Raw genomic sequence first — 16,305 nt, 5'->3', positions numbered from 1 at the left:
GATATGCTCGCCTGAAAAAAGCTACACAGTATCCGCATATGCTCTGGTATGCTGGAGATATCTTTTAATTAAAGATAACACATTATTGACTTCCTAATCAATTTCACAGCCTAAAATGGCATCATTTGTTTCCCCTTCACGTCATGAATCCATTTGTAAAGAATTGTCCAACTATAAATCATGCATTTCCGTTATGAGAGCCCCGCCTGTCATAATTAATCTCCATAACAGCTGCGCACACTTTAGACCCTGTTGGTAACGAGTTATTTGTTTGAATCAGGTGATTTTGTTTGAAATTTGACTGTTGATTGCACCGGAGACTCTGATTATGGCCAAAATATAAGGAGTTAAGATTCTAAATAAAATGACTGATACAATACTTTGATCAATCCTAATACCATACATCTTTACAACAGAATCGCATGATGATAAAAGACAACAAACAGCATCTCCCAAAACAGATTTCTTTGTTCATTGGGCAAGCGTACACCTGTGACTGAGCTTGTTTATAATGAATTACTGGTGACAGATTGTACAGTCCTTGGTAACATTCTTGACCACTTAGCTATTGCAGGTCGCAATATGATTGTATGGGTCGGATCAAAAGTCATTAATCGTCTAGAGTGTAGGCAGAGTTGTTTTTCTCGTCTTACTAACAGAATCCTTCGGGAGATTCTGTTGTTGATCTTTTTTCTGGAGAAGTGTGGACACTAAGGAACAAAGTCAGAGGATATATCATTGTTTTTGTGAACCCATCTGTGCAAGCAGTGGAGTATTACATGGAACTGTGATGGTGACCAACGTGGTCATAGTAGTTGTCCTCGCTGCGCTATGGAGTCCATCCCGAGCGGACCTGTCCACCGCTCCCATCACTACCGACTGGATCCCTAAGGTCAGCCGTAAGATGACGACTTTCGCCGAGTCACAAACCGGAGCGCTGCAACTGGTCAAGGAGTATGACGACAACCTCCACTTCACACAGGTTCAGGTAATGGTAACGTTCAAATATCTATTAGCGACACATGTTTCAAGAGATACGTCCAATTAGGCATCATTATACGTATACTGATTGTCTTTGTGTATACTGACTTGTAACCTTTCTCAACTATGTTGCGTCACAAATTGCTTTAAATACGGCATCATTGACGGTCAACTACAACACATACATCTACTAAAAGAATGCCCTAGAAAGTATACTCCATTGTTAGACATTGGAGAATGAAATGCGATAAATGTAAAATATCAGGAAGATTAAACTGAATAAAACATGCAATAATGTAAAAACTGCGACACCACATTTTTTTCACAATATCGCATACCAATTTAGATATCCTAGACCATATTTGCCCGTCTATTACATTTCTATCTATCATTTTGAGGGTTTTATCATCACGTAAAGGAAACCTAATCTGTATTATTCTAAAATGAACTCTTTTTTCGTCAATTTTTTAAAATTTCGTACACGACCGTAGATGAAAGATTTTGTTACAAATAAAAAAAAAGACCAGCATTTAATTGCTGGCATTCAACATCCATCATGATCATGGGGTGCGGTTTTGCTTTGACCAGTTATTTTAGTATTTCTTTGTCAACGAAAAATGTTTCTACACGGTTCCTTCGTGAAATGTGTTTCATTGTCAATATCAGAACCGAGTCGGGCCAAAATGCGACTTGTTAAACGATTGATTTCTCTTTCGTCTTACTCTACATACCAAAGACAATTACCTTTTTTTTATTTTTCAACAAAGAAAGTGGAAAATACTTTCTGTCTTTATCTCTCCCTTTATCTCTCTCCCTTTCCCTTCCACTCTCTCTTTGTTGTCTATCAAGCGTTTGGCGTATGGTTCTTTAAACGTTAGACAGTAGTTTCCAAGCTATTATTGTAAATGGGTTTTCTTAACAAACTATTCCCTTCCTCTAATTTCTGCCAACGTAGCTGCCTTTTATATCGTTTAAAATTGGTGACAATGTTTCATGTGTTGTTATGTGATGAAAAGTAAAGTGCATTCGTACAGCTAATCTAACGCCAAGAGGTTTCATTTGAATAAAAAACTTCAACTATGTTTGCTCGCCAATCATTGTTGCCCCGGTAACGGGGACAAAATCAGTCGGATGATAGATCAGTTACAAAGCAGACACTATATAGTATGGTAAGTTGACGGTTCGTATTGCCAATAACATATCCCTTTCCCCAAAAATGTTCTCGTTGGTCGTACTTTCTGTGAATCTTGATCTAAGCTTGAATGGTGACAGCGTTCCTCTGCTATTTCGACTGCACAGTCGTGCCATAGCCGGTTGCCGCTTTCTTATCTCGAACAAACGCCGGTCTCCTACCAAACAACTAAAGATTGTTTCACTGTTATGTTAATATTGAGGGCATTCATAACTTACAGACATTTAGTAGATGTAAAAAGTCAGAAATCTGGAAAAATGATGGCAAGATGATTACAATAGCCATGGACAAAGATAGACGGGTTTCGAAGGGGGCTTTTGTCGCTGAGGTGATGCAAATCCGAACGTTTTAGCAATTGAAATATGCACATACAAAAAGGTACAAACAACATAGTTTCTCCTACACTGCCTTTGTCTTACTCTGAAGGGCTTTTGTGTATCTGGATCCAGGACACAAGGCGCACCTTGTATCTTAGAAAGTAAGTCAGGACTTGAAATATCTGTAAAACCAAGTTGCCTAGCAGGTAAAGTTATCAAATGCCCGGTTGCACTTGACTTTTCATGTTGCTGCAGTTCAAATGCCCCCGTTTCTAGATATCCTCTATGTTGCAATGAAAAAAAAATCTACAAGGGATGTAAACCTATATGAAAGCAAGCTTTTTTTAGAATTATACATTTGTAATATAGCCATCTTGACTCGTGACTGGAAGGTCTCGACATAAGCAAGTAAGCAAGCATAGCTTAGGGAGGATAATTCAAGCTTTTCAGATATTTCGAGTTTTTAAGTGGTGACTTTTTAAGCGTTAATAGTTACCATTCATCACCAATCCCGTTACGAAAGTGTTTTACAATACATCCTAAGCCGTTTGACTAAAACCTCACCGTCTTAGCAACAACAGTTGACAGTTTTGAATAAGTTTGTAAAAAGATATATGATTGAGCAGCACCAGGCTTTTCGAGCCTATGTGAGTCAACGCTAAAGTGGTATCAATTCAAGTAGACTCGTACAAAAAGGTACAGCCAACTTGGGTTTTCTACCCATTTTCATTACGGTTAAGGGCTTTTGTGTACTCTCTAGGTAGAGGCGGGGTTCCGGCTGGTTTTTAATGTGCTTTAGGCGTTTTTGTCGGGCTTTTTACTTTCTAATTTTTGTGTGTCTTCAAACAAAAAAAAACAAAACAAAAATAGAAAGCCCGACAAAACGCCTAAAAACACATCAAAAACCAGCAGGAAACCCGCCTCTACCTAGAGAGTACGTTTGTGTACCTGGGTTAAGCATGACTCAAGGAACGCCTTATATCTAAATTGGCCTTTATACTAGATGTCAAATATTTCTCGCATCTCTGGATTTCATTGCACCCCAGGATGAAATAGCTTTGTAGCGCTGTAGTTACTTTACTGATACGGCGTTATCCATAGGTATGTCTGTTTGCTTAAGCAAATAAGACCATGGCAACAAAGAAATCAGTTGATCAACTCGGTCTTGCTGTGTGACGCTAATGTAGAATGCCATATTTATTTGGTCGTTTTAAGATGGCTTCACTACGTGGCGTACTTAGATTCAAGCAACTTGTTTTGTAAAGCGCTCGTTATGAGCACGTGTACAGGAGGGCTCTATAGTACCATTGAAATCTATAGGGATTAAGCATAAGAAAATATCTTTTGTTCCTTTCTGATCCTTACATCTTTGGCGACTAAAAGAAATGGCTGACTGGGAAGTGCGTTGCTTCGTTGCCAACAAACACTTTACACAGTAGTTTCTTCATATCAAATTATTAATAACGATTATTTTGTGCCTCGTTCAATTTAGCAATGCGGCGCACACACCCCGAACGACATAAACATACGTCAGATGTCCGCAAAAGAGCAAAACTACTTCCATGACTTTCCACATGGATTCCAGATAGACTGACGTAACGCAGTGTTAAGTCTAATCAATAGTTTTATCCCCAAACATGAAATCATATCTTTTGTATACTATTAGTTTATGTTGGCGGACAAACACGTCTATCAGTACCAATGTTTTTCTCGTTGAAAGAAAGTTGATAAGATAACTTCAAAGGCCCGATAACAGGCTAATCCAAACACGTCCCCTAACGTAATTTTTAAAACTAAAACCGACCCCTTTTCCTTTTCTTCCTACCAATGATAAGAAAGACCATATACATATACATCGGTGTGACTGTGTAATTGTTTGCTACGTATATGGTGTTTATTTGCAATTAAACACAAGCACATACTTTTATTTAATCCAAGTAGGTGTTTTAAAAGCACGAGTTATTGATTAGGGGTGCAAAATTTGACTTCATAGCATAATGTAATGGTATGACCCTATCAAACGTATACTATTTATACTAAGAAATACATTTTATCAGAAATTGGATCGTTAACAATAAGGCAAATGAAGAAATGGGTGTTCTAGTCGTTTGTAATAAAAACCTGTGTTTATCATTTCAACTTTGTTAGTTTTTATGAAATGGTTGACCGAGGACACAGCAATATGTTTTGAAACTTCAAGCCCCTGTGATGTAATACTTGGATCAAGGTAATCATGTGCCTCATAAAGGTCTTAAAATTTTAAAATTTCAGTTGTCTTATTCTTGTTGGCCTTTTTAAGGTTAAGTAAATTGTTGCTAATAGTTTGTAAATGTTATAGTGCTGTGTATATATTATGTAGGCTACCAAGCAACACACTTTCAGCGAGCTTTTTTTCTAATCACTAAAGCTGTAAGGGTCAGAAGGTATAAAATATCATTTTGTTATGCTTAATCCCAGGCCTTTACATTTCAATTGTGAAATAGAGCATTTCTGTGCACGTTATGCAGTTGACAGAAAAAGTTACTTAAATCTAAGTAACTTAAGAGTGAATCTGTCTTAAAACTACAATACAAATACGGTATTCAACATTAGTGTCACTCGTTACGTCTGACTTGATCAGCTGATTTTTGTGTTGCCATGGTTTTATTTGCTTAGTCACACAGCCATACCTTTGGATAACGCCGTATCAGTGACGACACAACAACGCTACAAAGGTATTTTATCCGCGGATGCAATAAAATCAAGAGATGCGAGAAAAATTTGACAGCTAGTATAAAGGTCGTTGCGAAAACACCTTATCCTCTAAGATATATGTCGGGCCTTGAGTCATTTCTGGATCCAGATATGAATGTACACAAAAGTCATTCAGCTCGATCAGTACAAAAAATGGAAGCTATGTTGTTTGTACCTTACGTTCAGTGTATATACATGCCTACTTTGATTGCTACCACTTCAGGCAATCTCAAAACCAGACTGAATTTGTCCACACTATACTATCTAAAATCATCTTCTAATCACTTCTCAAATGTCCTAATATTTACATGTACCAGTTTGTATTAAATTGTGTTACCTAACAGTAAGACAAAGTTTTGTTGGTTGGTAGGAGACGGGCTTTTGTTCTAGATAAGAAAGCGCCAACAGGCGCTTGCATGGCTGTAGAATTCAAACAGCAGAGGAACGCCGGGCACATCGAGAGCTGATATCAAGATACACAGAACGACTAAGGAAAAACGTGCTGTACTTAGTATTTACAAATACTTTCCCAGAAATATCTTATTTCCTAAGTATTAAGAGAAATAAACGAATATACTACCTCCTGGTCTAACACACCATCTTTATACTGAATACTAGTAGTACAAGTTGCATATCCGGACAGATTTATTTGATCCATTAACGGACAAATCAGGGAACCCCGTATTTGAACCCAAGACGCCTGGGTTCTGGGCCAAAGACCCTTACTAATACGCCTCTACGACGCCACTACATATAGATATACAGATCTATAAAGTTGAAATTCAAGACAAAGTACTTTAAAGAATATAGTAACTTAACTTTTAGCATGACCTTGATAGGAATCTTAGTGTCGAGGATGTGTTTAATTGTCTCAACTAACTGGTATTGAAGCTAAAGTAACATCACACAGTAGCACATATATAATAGATTGGTTGCCTTTCTGCAATGAAAGCGGACGGAATATTAGGACAGACAGGTCATCTTTAGTGCAACCTTGGTATGGGGACTCGTTTGGATATGCCCTTTATCACGAGATTGATGTCTTCTTATCAACAATATTCAACAAGAAAAATATGAATCGTAATTGATAGACTTGTTTGACCGCCAACATAAACTGTCTAAGAGATCAAATATGCTTTGGGATACATATTGTAGGCAAGTTCCTGCCGATGTGTTTATGTCAATACAAACGTCATATATTGATGACTCTCTGCCAAATTAACTTTGCCCTTAGAGGCTGTGACGAAAGTTCGAGACTGGGCCTATTGGGGCAATCTATTTATCCAAAGACTTAATTGTTTTGACCATATAGATCGACGGTGAGGCTCAGCTACATCTGCTGACCCTGGCCGCGGGAGACCGGCTGAAGATGTGCCGGGACATCCTGCACAGGAACAAGGCTGAGATAGAAGCCTCCCATGCACAGGGTCCGACAGGGGGCGCTCCTGCTTCTGACTGCTGCGACAACCTCGGCCAGCTGGAGTACGACCCGAGGTTCCTGCAGCAGATTGTCAACGACAGCTGCGGTACTTTAACAGCAGGTATGGCAAGGCGAAAAACGTTTTGCACAGAGCAATTTTGCAAGTGCGAGGAATGAAATTATATAGGTCATGGCTGCACACCATACTTATTCTATGTAGCTCTTTTTATGAGTGAAGAGAACATTAATTGATCTTGTGATTTGTCATATTTCCCTGTGGTCCCAGCTACCGGTGCGCCGAATACAGTACGACCGTCCGTCTACGACACCATGAAGTCCAACATGCAGCAGATGTCCGGGGTGACCTGGCAGTATTATGGTGCAAAGGAGGGCGAGTATCACCAGTTCCCCAAGAACAACAGGTCATGTCAGGGCAATGCTCACATCTTTAGGTACGTAAATATTCTACCAATACATATTATTTTCCCAACATCATGTCATTGCGAAGTACAGGTTGGGGTTCGAATGTTCTAACGTGTATTTTTGATAAATCATCAATTTCAAAGACAGTTTAATTAGCTCATATGTCACAGCACATCTTTTCCCTTGTTCCCATTTGAACTGATAGAGACTGGTACGTTAGCGCGGCGTCACCCAAGAAGAAGAACGTGGTGATCGTCATAGATGTCAGTTTGTCAATGCAAGAGCACAATCGGCTCGAATTGGCCAAGCAGGCAGCTTTGACAGTCCTCGATACTCTCACAGCAAGGGACTGGGTGAGCCTTTGAAAAATGATCTAAGTATCTCAAATGACTAAGTATCTAAAAAGACGTAAATAAATTAGGATTGAGAATGTCATTCCCGTAACAGGATGATCCTAATTTAAGATGCTTTTTTATGCGCTCGAATTCACAGCGCTCCATCGGCATCGCTGGTTGCCCAAAAGGGGTCAGGTTTTTAATAATGAAACGGAAACATTTAGTCTAGAAACATAATTGGTTAAGAAATGCATTGATGAGGTTCATCGGCCCTTCACGCTCTGCGTTACAAGCGGTAATCGCCGCGAAACGTTTACATGTATGTTCCTTTCGACTAGACAGTATGCCCTAAGTTAAGACGCTTTTGTAATTTAATTTGCTCTCTTCAGAAGTAAGTGACTTTGAATAGTAAAATAATGCGAGGAAAGCCAGAAAAATAATGCGTTATAAATATCTATTTTTTTTGTTTATATGAAAGTTAATTGAATGATTGGTACTGGTCGTACATTTCTGTACGAAGTGAAGTGACTCTCCTATCATCATTATTTTAAGAAATTTGATATGTCGACAAAACGATAACTAGATATGTACAAGTATATTTTCATGCAAATGACTGCTATGCAAATTAACCATTTCTATTCACCTTTCTAATAAAAAAATTCGGCGATTACAAACATAGAGTACTTATGCGTACTAGTTGTAAGATCAGTAAAATAATCCGTTTCTTTTCAGAGCCCAACCCATTGTATGATTTTTGAATGGTCTGCGCTGGCTAGACCCACTAGATTCGTCGCCTTACCTTAACTTTATCGTACAATTATTGGCATTCTTATTAGAATGTCCTGAAAACAAGACGGGTTTCCTTTAAGTATACTAAATTCGCTGATCAATGTATTTTCCTGTTAGATTACACTTATCCTGGTCCATCAATTACACATTGTACAATCTGATAAATGTTAATGCTTTAAGGTTAACATTTTATGACGTTTAGTATCAAAATCCAACCTGGCGGTTAATATGTTTTACTACATTGTCCCTAAATTGCTAGTTTTTTATTATTATAAAACACCATTATTACATTTAAACTAATGCATGTTGATCTGCCTCAGGCTGGAGTAGTGTCCTTCAGTGACAACGCCGAAACACCAGAAGGCTGTCTAGGAGACAGTCTGGGAGAAGCTAACCCCGGCAATATCGCCATCATGCGGGAATTCATCAACAACCTTCGTCCTATCTGTGAGTTTTTTCTGTGTCTGAACTTAGAATCTGGATGAAATGATTGTCGAAGTATAACCCAAAACGTCCATGAAGGTTAGATACCCAAGTAAAAGATTGCACAATGCAAAATAAATCAGGCTACTGAATATATAATGGATTATCTCAAGAGTAAGACGTTTGAGATGGCACCCACTATATTTCCTCAGTGACTAAAGATTAGTCTAAGGACAGGTTTAACTAGGAAAATGGCGTCATTCCCCAGCAACGAAACGGAATGGTGACCCACATCAGGAAATATTTAGTAGCGCTGCGCACGTTTCTTCAATCCACTACGTTTATGTATGTTGTGAGCTGCATCCCTTATGGCAGACGTAAGGCTGCTGGGACGTTCCAAAATCTTGGGTATAAAATACAGCTGGTAAAGTAGCGCTCACAACCACCGTGAACTACCCATTATCGTCAACAGTTGGGTTATTTCTACACGTTGAGGTGTGTTTTACGAAATCCATTTCGGATGAGCAATAAAAAAACTCATAACCCTCCTCTATACAAAGCAAAGAAAGGGATTTGCATCCAACGAAACACCTGAACGAACTCTTGTAACAGCAAGTTTCGTGGAAGTGTCATGCAATCTGTATTTTATATCCCTGCGCCACGAGTCCCAATCATAGATAGGATACAGAATCATGGCCTGTATGTGGGTCCCGGATCTAACACGGATGGAGTATTCTCCGAAAGAAAACAGCAAATATTGCAAAAAGCAAGCAAATTGCATCCCGGTAGTTAGTACCATGGGGCTGTTTCGCGGCGGGCGGGTTGGAGGTCAGGGGTCAAACGCCGTTACGCAATCACATCCCACAACCGGCGACACACCAGTAATCCGCGCAGGCGCAGGAGGCCAACTTTTAGCCTAGGTTTGCTACCCTTGGTAAAAGTAGTTGTAGATACCCCCATTCCACTTGGACGGCGCTCTCATCGCGCTCTCACGGCGACCTAAAATGGTCCAGAGCGCCGTGAGAGCGCCGAAGTCCTGGAAAACGTGCTCAAGTGGAATCTCTACGGCGACCTTTGCGCGCTCTCAGCGCGACTAAAATGTCAAATGTCAGCAACTTTTTAAAGATTTCACAGATCACTCAACGAATTCTAGAGATAAAGAACGAATTTTTGTTAAGTTTTGTGTGCTTTGTTATCTTCTCAGTCATACCTTTACCTCTTGCATCATATTTGAATGATAAAATCAAGGGGAAAACATATTCAATTTTAGTCGCTGCACGATCGCTCAGTGTATGTCTTAAGTAATATATGTATGTTCAACTTGTTTTTTCTGTGTTGCGGGTCATGTAAACTGTTTGCAATAAATATATTCTATCATTCTACGTTATAATAAAAACCTAAATCACAGAATTTTGAAACATATATTGAACCACTGACAATAAAACTTGGAGGGAATTCAATTTGAATGGAAGCAAGTACTTGTAGGTATTGGTCAATTTGTATTACCCACGAGCAAAACTATGATTTGACCACAAAATTCCCAGATATTCAAGAAACACCACTTCAAGAATGAAATTTGTTTGAACTACAGTTGAGACCATTCAATCCTCATAGAGCGCTCGCTGCGATCATTGAGCGCTCGCTGCGGCCCTTTGATCCCACCTTGGACGCTCTCACGGCGCTCATCGTGCTCTCTCGGCGCTCTCACGGCGCTCACCGCGCTCGCTCCGCGCTCTCTCGGCGCTCTCTCGGCGCTCGTTTTTTGATCGCCATCCTCGGCGCTCTCACGGCGAAGGTTTTGAGCATGTTCAAAACCATCGCCGAGGTGACGGCGCGCATGGCGCTCTCGCTGCGCTGTCGGCGCTCTCGCCGCGCTGTCGGCGCTCTCAATGGCGCTCTCGCCGCGCTGTCGGCGCTCTCACGGCGATCTGGCCAAAATGAGGTCGCCGTGAGAGCGCGGTGAGAGCGTCGTCCAAGTGGAATGGGGGTAAAAGGGGCTTTTTTTCGGGATATGTTGATATTTTGGAGCTGGAATTTACAGGTAAGGGTTTCTACCTTCTTATTAAGTTGAAAAATCAGACTTTCACCAACGTTTGTGGTGTCTGTAGGCCTGCAGATTTTGCTGTTTTTGTGTGATTATCAGGTGAAGAAGGGGACAAAGGTCAATTTTTGTAAACAAGGCCGGATTCGTAGGGGTTGCGCCGATTAAAAAGTTAAAATTATGCTCTAGATTGAAACTTTAGAGGCCTGACAGCCCTGCCAATGCATGTTTTGCATTGACTAAAACTCAGGTAGGTGACTTTTGACAGCCTGTTTCTTACATGATTACCATGTATTAAGATAGGACGCTTGATTACGCTCCTGTCGCCAACCCATTGTGCAAGTGGCTCTCTTTTTAATATGGCGGACCCCTGACGATACAGACGAAATGTATTTTCTATCAATATCAAGCTCCCGAAGCACTCATTGAAGCATGAACTATTTTGGCATTAAAAACAGGACTTAATTGGTGAATTCAACAAAACATTTCGTCTAGCAAGGACTCTGCTTAAAGTAGCGAAAGCGACGGCTGACACTTGGAACAACAAGTTCGTAGTATCAGGCAGGGGAATTAACTCGTGGAGAAGTACGTGAAACAGTGTTGGAGAATTTGACATCGGTTGCACAGTGTAATTCTGCACCGCGTATTTCATCATGTTTTTGTTAGATAGCCAGTGTTTTTTATCTCCATGAAAAATAGAGATTTAGTTTTGGGTGTGTCTGTGTGTGTGTTTGTCTGTTTGTCTGTCTGTCTGTTTGTGTTTCCGCACTACTGTTGTCAGCATAACTCAGGAACCTCTTGATGGATTACACTGATATTTGGGATGTGGGTAGGTGTTGTAAAGCTGAAGTTCAAGGTCGATTTTGGGCCCCTGGTATGTGACCTTGGTACTGCAGCAGAACTTTTGTATCTTTTGACCTGGACGTGCTGTGGTCTTGATTTTTAGGTGGCAGATAGCTTGTGATGTAAAAAAGAAGTGGTGTAGGTTTGGGCCCCCTAGCAGCTTCCTCTGGAACTGTAGGGGTGTTTTTGTGAAAATCTTCTAAGGAGAATAACTGAACAACGGATTTCCATGATATTTAGCATGTAGGTAGCTTAGATAGAGATATACACAATGAAGTGCAAATTATGCTAATTGGGACTTAAGTTGCATAGCTAATGAGGAAAATCTATAGCTATATTTGCAGTGTTTTCTATTATCAGACTCAAATACATGTAACGTATGTAGTTTATTGAAAGTGGATCATCAACAGATACCGATTATGCAAATAAATTCCTAATTTGCATAATCAATGCAAAACACCATATCTCATCTAATTGGAAAATTATAGGATTGTCAATATGATACTTAGTATGCAGGTAGCTTAGACAGAGATATACTCAATGAAGTGCAAATCATGCTAATTGGGACTTAATTTGCAAAGCTAATGAGGAAAATCTATACTTGCAGTGTTTTCCATTATCAGACTCAAATACATGTAACATATGTAGTTTATGGAAAGTGGATCATCAACAGATACCAATTATGCAAATAAATTCCTAATTTGCATAATTAATGCAAAAACACCATAATCAATGTAATTGGAAAATTATAGGCCTGTCAATATTGCAGCATATGTAAGTTAGATAAAGGTATTTATAACCAAGCATATATTATGCAAACGTGTAAGTTATTTGCATGAATAGAATTGTTCATGGAGATATGAGGTCGTGGAACTCTTGTTTTTTAAGTAGCTGACGTCAACCTTTCTTAAAATAAAGTTTGTTGTCTTATTAACTATGGTTATTTGAGGTTTGAAACTCTAGTTTCAGGGAGCTTTGATATAACAGAGCCACCCCCACTTCCGCACAGAGACGCGTTTACAATTTGAAGTTTATGTGCTGGACAGTGTTTGTGCAACTAACGGCATGATATAGAGTTTTGTTTAACCACATGCACGTCAAGCAAGCGGCGGGACCATTATTCGTCTTATGACTACTTTCGATTTTTATGTGCATTTTTTTTCTACGTTTTTGAAGTTCGTGTACACAGTACTAGAAGCCGAGCAATGAGTGCCTGATAATGGTTACCATAGTACAGTTTCTTATCATTATAGACCTCCGTAAAAATAATCGCAAGGCGTTAAACAGGCGAAAAAAAGGTCACCGACCATACAATGTTGACTGATATTTCTTCTCATTGGTTAAACATTTGCCTCTGATCGAGAGGCTTTTATGATAACCTGGCAAAATTGCATTACATTTTCCTTTAGTTGCGTGTTTACTCTATATTTTCAGTATACACGAAATACGCTAAAGGATTCCTGAAAGCTTTTGACCTCTTCTACAAAGCCAAACAAGACAAAGCAGTAAGTAAATCTACCATTTCAGAACATATTCTAGGTATCCTTATCTCCCAGTAAGTTTCATCGGAATTTTTGAAGCCGTGTCGAAGACGCTGTCTGTACCATCATGTTCAATTATTTCATCTCTACAGGAACAATTCTATGACAGCCATGACGTCATCATCTTCCTCACAGACGGAGAGCCGACAGACCCACAGGATGTTCTGGACCAGATCACCGAAGGCCAGAATCGTATGGTGAGAAAACAGACAACGCTAGCTTGGGCAATTGAGAAGTTATTTCCAAACTCGCATATAAAGATTACATAGCGAATGTCTTTTATTGTTTCTGCAGAATTCATTAAACGAAGCGCGTTACTTAAAGACGTCAGCTGAACAAATCCATTTCTGGGAACTTAGCTAATAACCAAATGTAACGCATAACAGAACAAGAGTTCCACGGCCTTATACATGTATATCCATGAATAATTCTATTCATGTAAATAACTTACACATTTGCATAATATATGCTTGGGCATAAACACCTTTATCTAACTTACACATGTTGCAATATTGACAGACCTATAATTTTCCGATAAGATGAATAATGGTGTTTTGCATTAATTATGCAAATTAGGAATTTATTTGCATAATTGGTATCTGTTGATGATCCACTTTCCATAAACTACATACGTTACATGTATTTGAGTCTTCTAATGGAAAACACTGCAAATATAGATTTACCTCATTAGCTATGCAAATTAAGTCCCAATTAGCATAATTTGCACTTCATTGAGTATATCTCCATCTAAGCTACCTGCATACTAAATATCATGGACATCCGTTGTTCCTTTGTTCAGTTATTCTCCTTAGAAGATTTTTACAAAAACGTCCCTACAGTTCCAGAGGAAGCTGCTAGGGGGCTTAAACCTACACCACTTTTTTATCACATCACAAGCTATCTGCCACCCAAAAATGAAGGCCACAGCACGTCCAGGTCAAAAGATACAAAAATTGAAGTTCTGCTGCAGTACCAAGGTTACAATCCAGGGGGCCCAAAATCGACCTTGAATTTCGGCTTCACAAAACCCGCCCCCATACCAAATATCATTGTAATCCATCAAGAGGCTCTAGAGTTATGCCGACTGGAGTGGTGTGGAAACACAAACAGACAAACAGACAGACAAACAGACAGACAGACACACAGACACACCCAAAACTATATCTCCATTTTTCATGGAGATATAAAGAGCTAAGTCATACACAAAGAACTAGACATTTAGATAATTGTCCTTTTGTCATGAAATGACCACTTATTTTTGGCATCTTTTTATACATTTTCTGAAGTCTTACTCTTAGCCTTTCGGCATCTAAATTATCAAATTCGTCATCACTCTTGCCATACTTATAATACTAATGAATAATTCTTTAACAGCCCGCTTTTTTTGCACGAAACGAAAATATTGCTATTACTTATCTTCTCCAACCTGTGTGGGATATAAGGCTGTGATGGTTTTCCTTCACTGGAGTCTGTTCGTGCTAAGGACTGAGCTGCATCCCAGGTGATCCCTTTAGAATCAAGATCCAGAGCCACAGTTTTATAATAGTATTGCACTTTATGTGCATTTTTTACTATCATGTGTACTATACAGAGCCGGAGTGTGCACATTTTCACCTACGGCCTAGGCAACGATCTCCAAACTGCCCTGAGCGGCTGGTGCCATGATCCTAATGATCCATGTACGAGCTCAAGATCGTCAAAAGGGCTCTTCGATGATCTGTTTGCAGCATTTGTTTCATCAATTGAAGGCCATAAAGTCGGCATACCGGCTTTAGACTTCCTCGCTACCATTGCAGATCAGAACAATATGCAGATTCCTAATGCTGTGTCATGGACGGTAAGATATTCTATTATGGATTTATTGCTTTCTTCAATTAGAATATATATGTCACAGTAGAGATTGGAATCCAGTAGAGTCCGGAACTCTACTAGTAGAGATTGGAATTCCAATCTCTACTAGTAGAGACTGGAATCGGGATCTGAATATTGGGATTCCAATCTCTACTAGGAGAATTCCAGATTCTACTGGTAGAGATTGGAATTCTACCAGGACAATCTCCAATTCTGATAGGAGAAATTCGGATTGCATGAAAATGTTTTGGAAAATGGACTGAGTCATTTCACACCTAAAATTTAGCCTTAGAAATTCACCATTACAATTTTAGGTTAAATACTGTATGTTTTAGATATCTAATAAACCTTCTGTCAAGACACATTGTAACCATGCGGATTGCCGTCCGGTCCAACCTTTGTCAATGGCTATTTGTAAATGCCACTGATATGTCAATCAGATACATTTGCATACGGCCATTATGGGTTAGTGACTCAATATGCTCAACCAGTTTTTCCAGTTCGTTAGTGACTCGGTATATAAGAGCTAATTCACCCCTGCCAAGCCAGTTCCAAAGTTGATGTCAAAGTTATCAGATATCTAAAACATGAAATAATTCACCTAAAATAGTAATGGTGAATGTAGGCTTAGCTATGCTGCAATTTTAGGTGTGAAATGATTAAGTCTATTCTCCAAAACATTTTGATGGAATCCCAATATCCAGATACCGATTCCAATCTCTACTAGTAGAGATTGGAATTCCAAGCTCTACTAGTAGAATCCGGAACTCTACTAGTAGAGATTGGAATTCCAATCTCTATTAGTAGAGATTGGAATTCCAATCTCTACTAGTAGAGTTCCGGACTCTACTGGATTCCAATCTCTACTGTGACATATACATGCAATATTGAGATGGTGTGCTTGTCGCTATGTCTGAAGCATTTTTCTTTCTTCGCAATCTTTGAAGAAATGATTTAATTACCGTTTGTGGTTTTGTGATTTGACGGCATATTTCATGGCTTTGAATGGGTCATTATATATGACATCTAGTTAACTGGCTACTTTTTTTAGCAAGCAGTCGAAGAAATTACGAGATTCTTAGAGTTCTTTTTAGTGCATAAAGCTTTTTGATTGAAACTGCCATGTGGTGTCTATTATCCATCATCTTTTACCATTTGAATTCTAACACGTCTCATAATCAGTTATGGATTTCGGGGGTTCTCAGAGAGAGTATTTGTGTTATTTGCGTTTTTTTCGTAGAATGAAAACTGCAGGCAGGACACGTATGGCCCGTGCTCCGACACAAATCGAGATCCACAGGGAGTAGGTCCACCCGGGAGAACTGAGAGTGTTGGTAGGTCCCTCAATGGATACTGTCGGGATCAATGGTTGGGTTCCATTTATGACTTTGGTACGCCGCGTGGAAGATCTGGAGA

The 16,305-nt window shown here is 39.4% G+C and overlaps 1 protein-coding gene across 1 annotated transcript; it reads left to right on the top strand.

The window, feature by feature from the left end:
• Positions 1-790: 790 nt before the first annotated feature.
• LOC136434852 (VWFA and cache domain-containing protein 1-like) lies at positions 791-14,793 on the top strand. Its single transcript, XM_066427927.1, has 9 exons — positions 791-988; positions 6,536-6,764; positions 6,930-7,095; positions 7,272-7,419; positions 8,511-8,637; positions 12,932-13,002; positions 13,131-13,235; positions 14,630-14,733; positions 14,787-14,793. The coding sequence occupies exons 1-9, from the start codon at positions 791-793 to the stop codon at positions 14,791-14,793; spliced, it is 1,155 nt and encodes a 384-aa protein (XP_066284024.1).
• The last annotated feature ends 1,512 nt before the right edge of the window (positions 14,794-16,305 follow it).

This window comes from Branchiostoma lanceolatum, chromosome 5, assembly GCF_035083965.1.
Source record: "Branchiostoma lanceolatum isolate klBraLanc5 chromosome 5, klBraLanc5.hap2, whole genome shotgun sequence".
Classification (NCBI taxonomy): Eukaryota; Metazoa; Chordata; class Leptocardii; order Amphioxiformes; family Branchiostomatidae; genus Branchiostoma; species Branchiostoma lanceolatum.
Note: the sequence above shows the minus strand (reverse complement) of the source record. Positions and strands in the feature narration are given on the sequence as shown.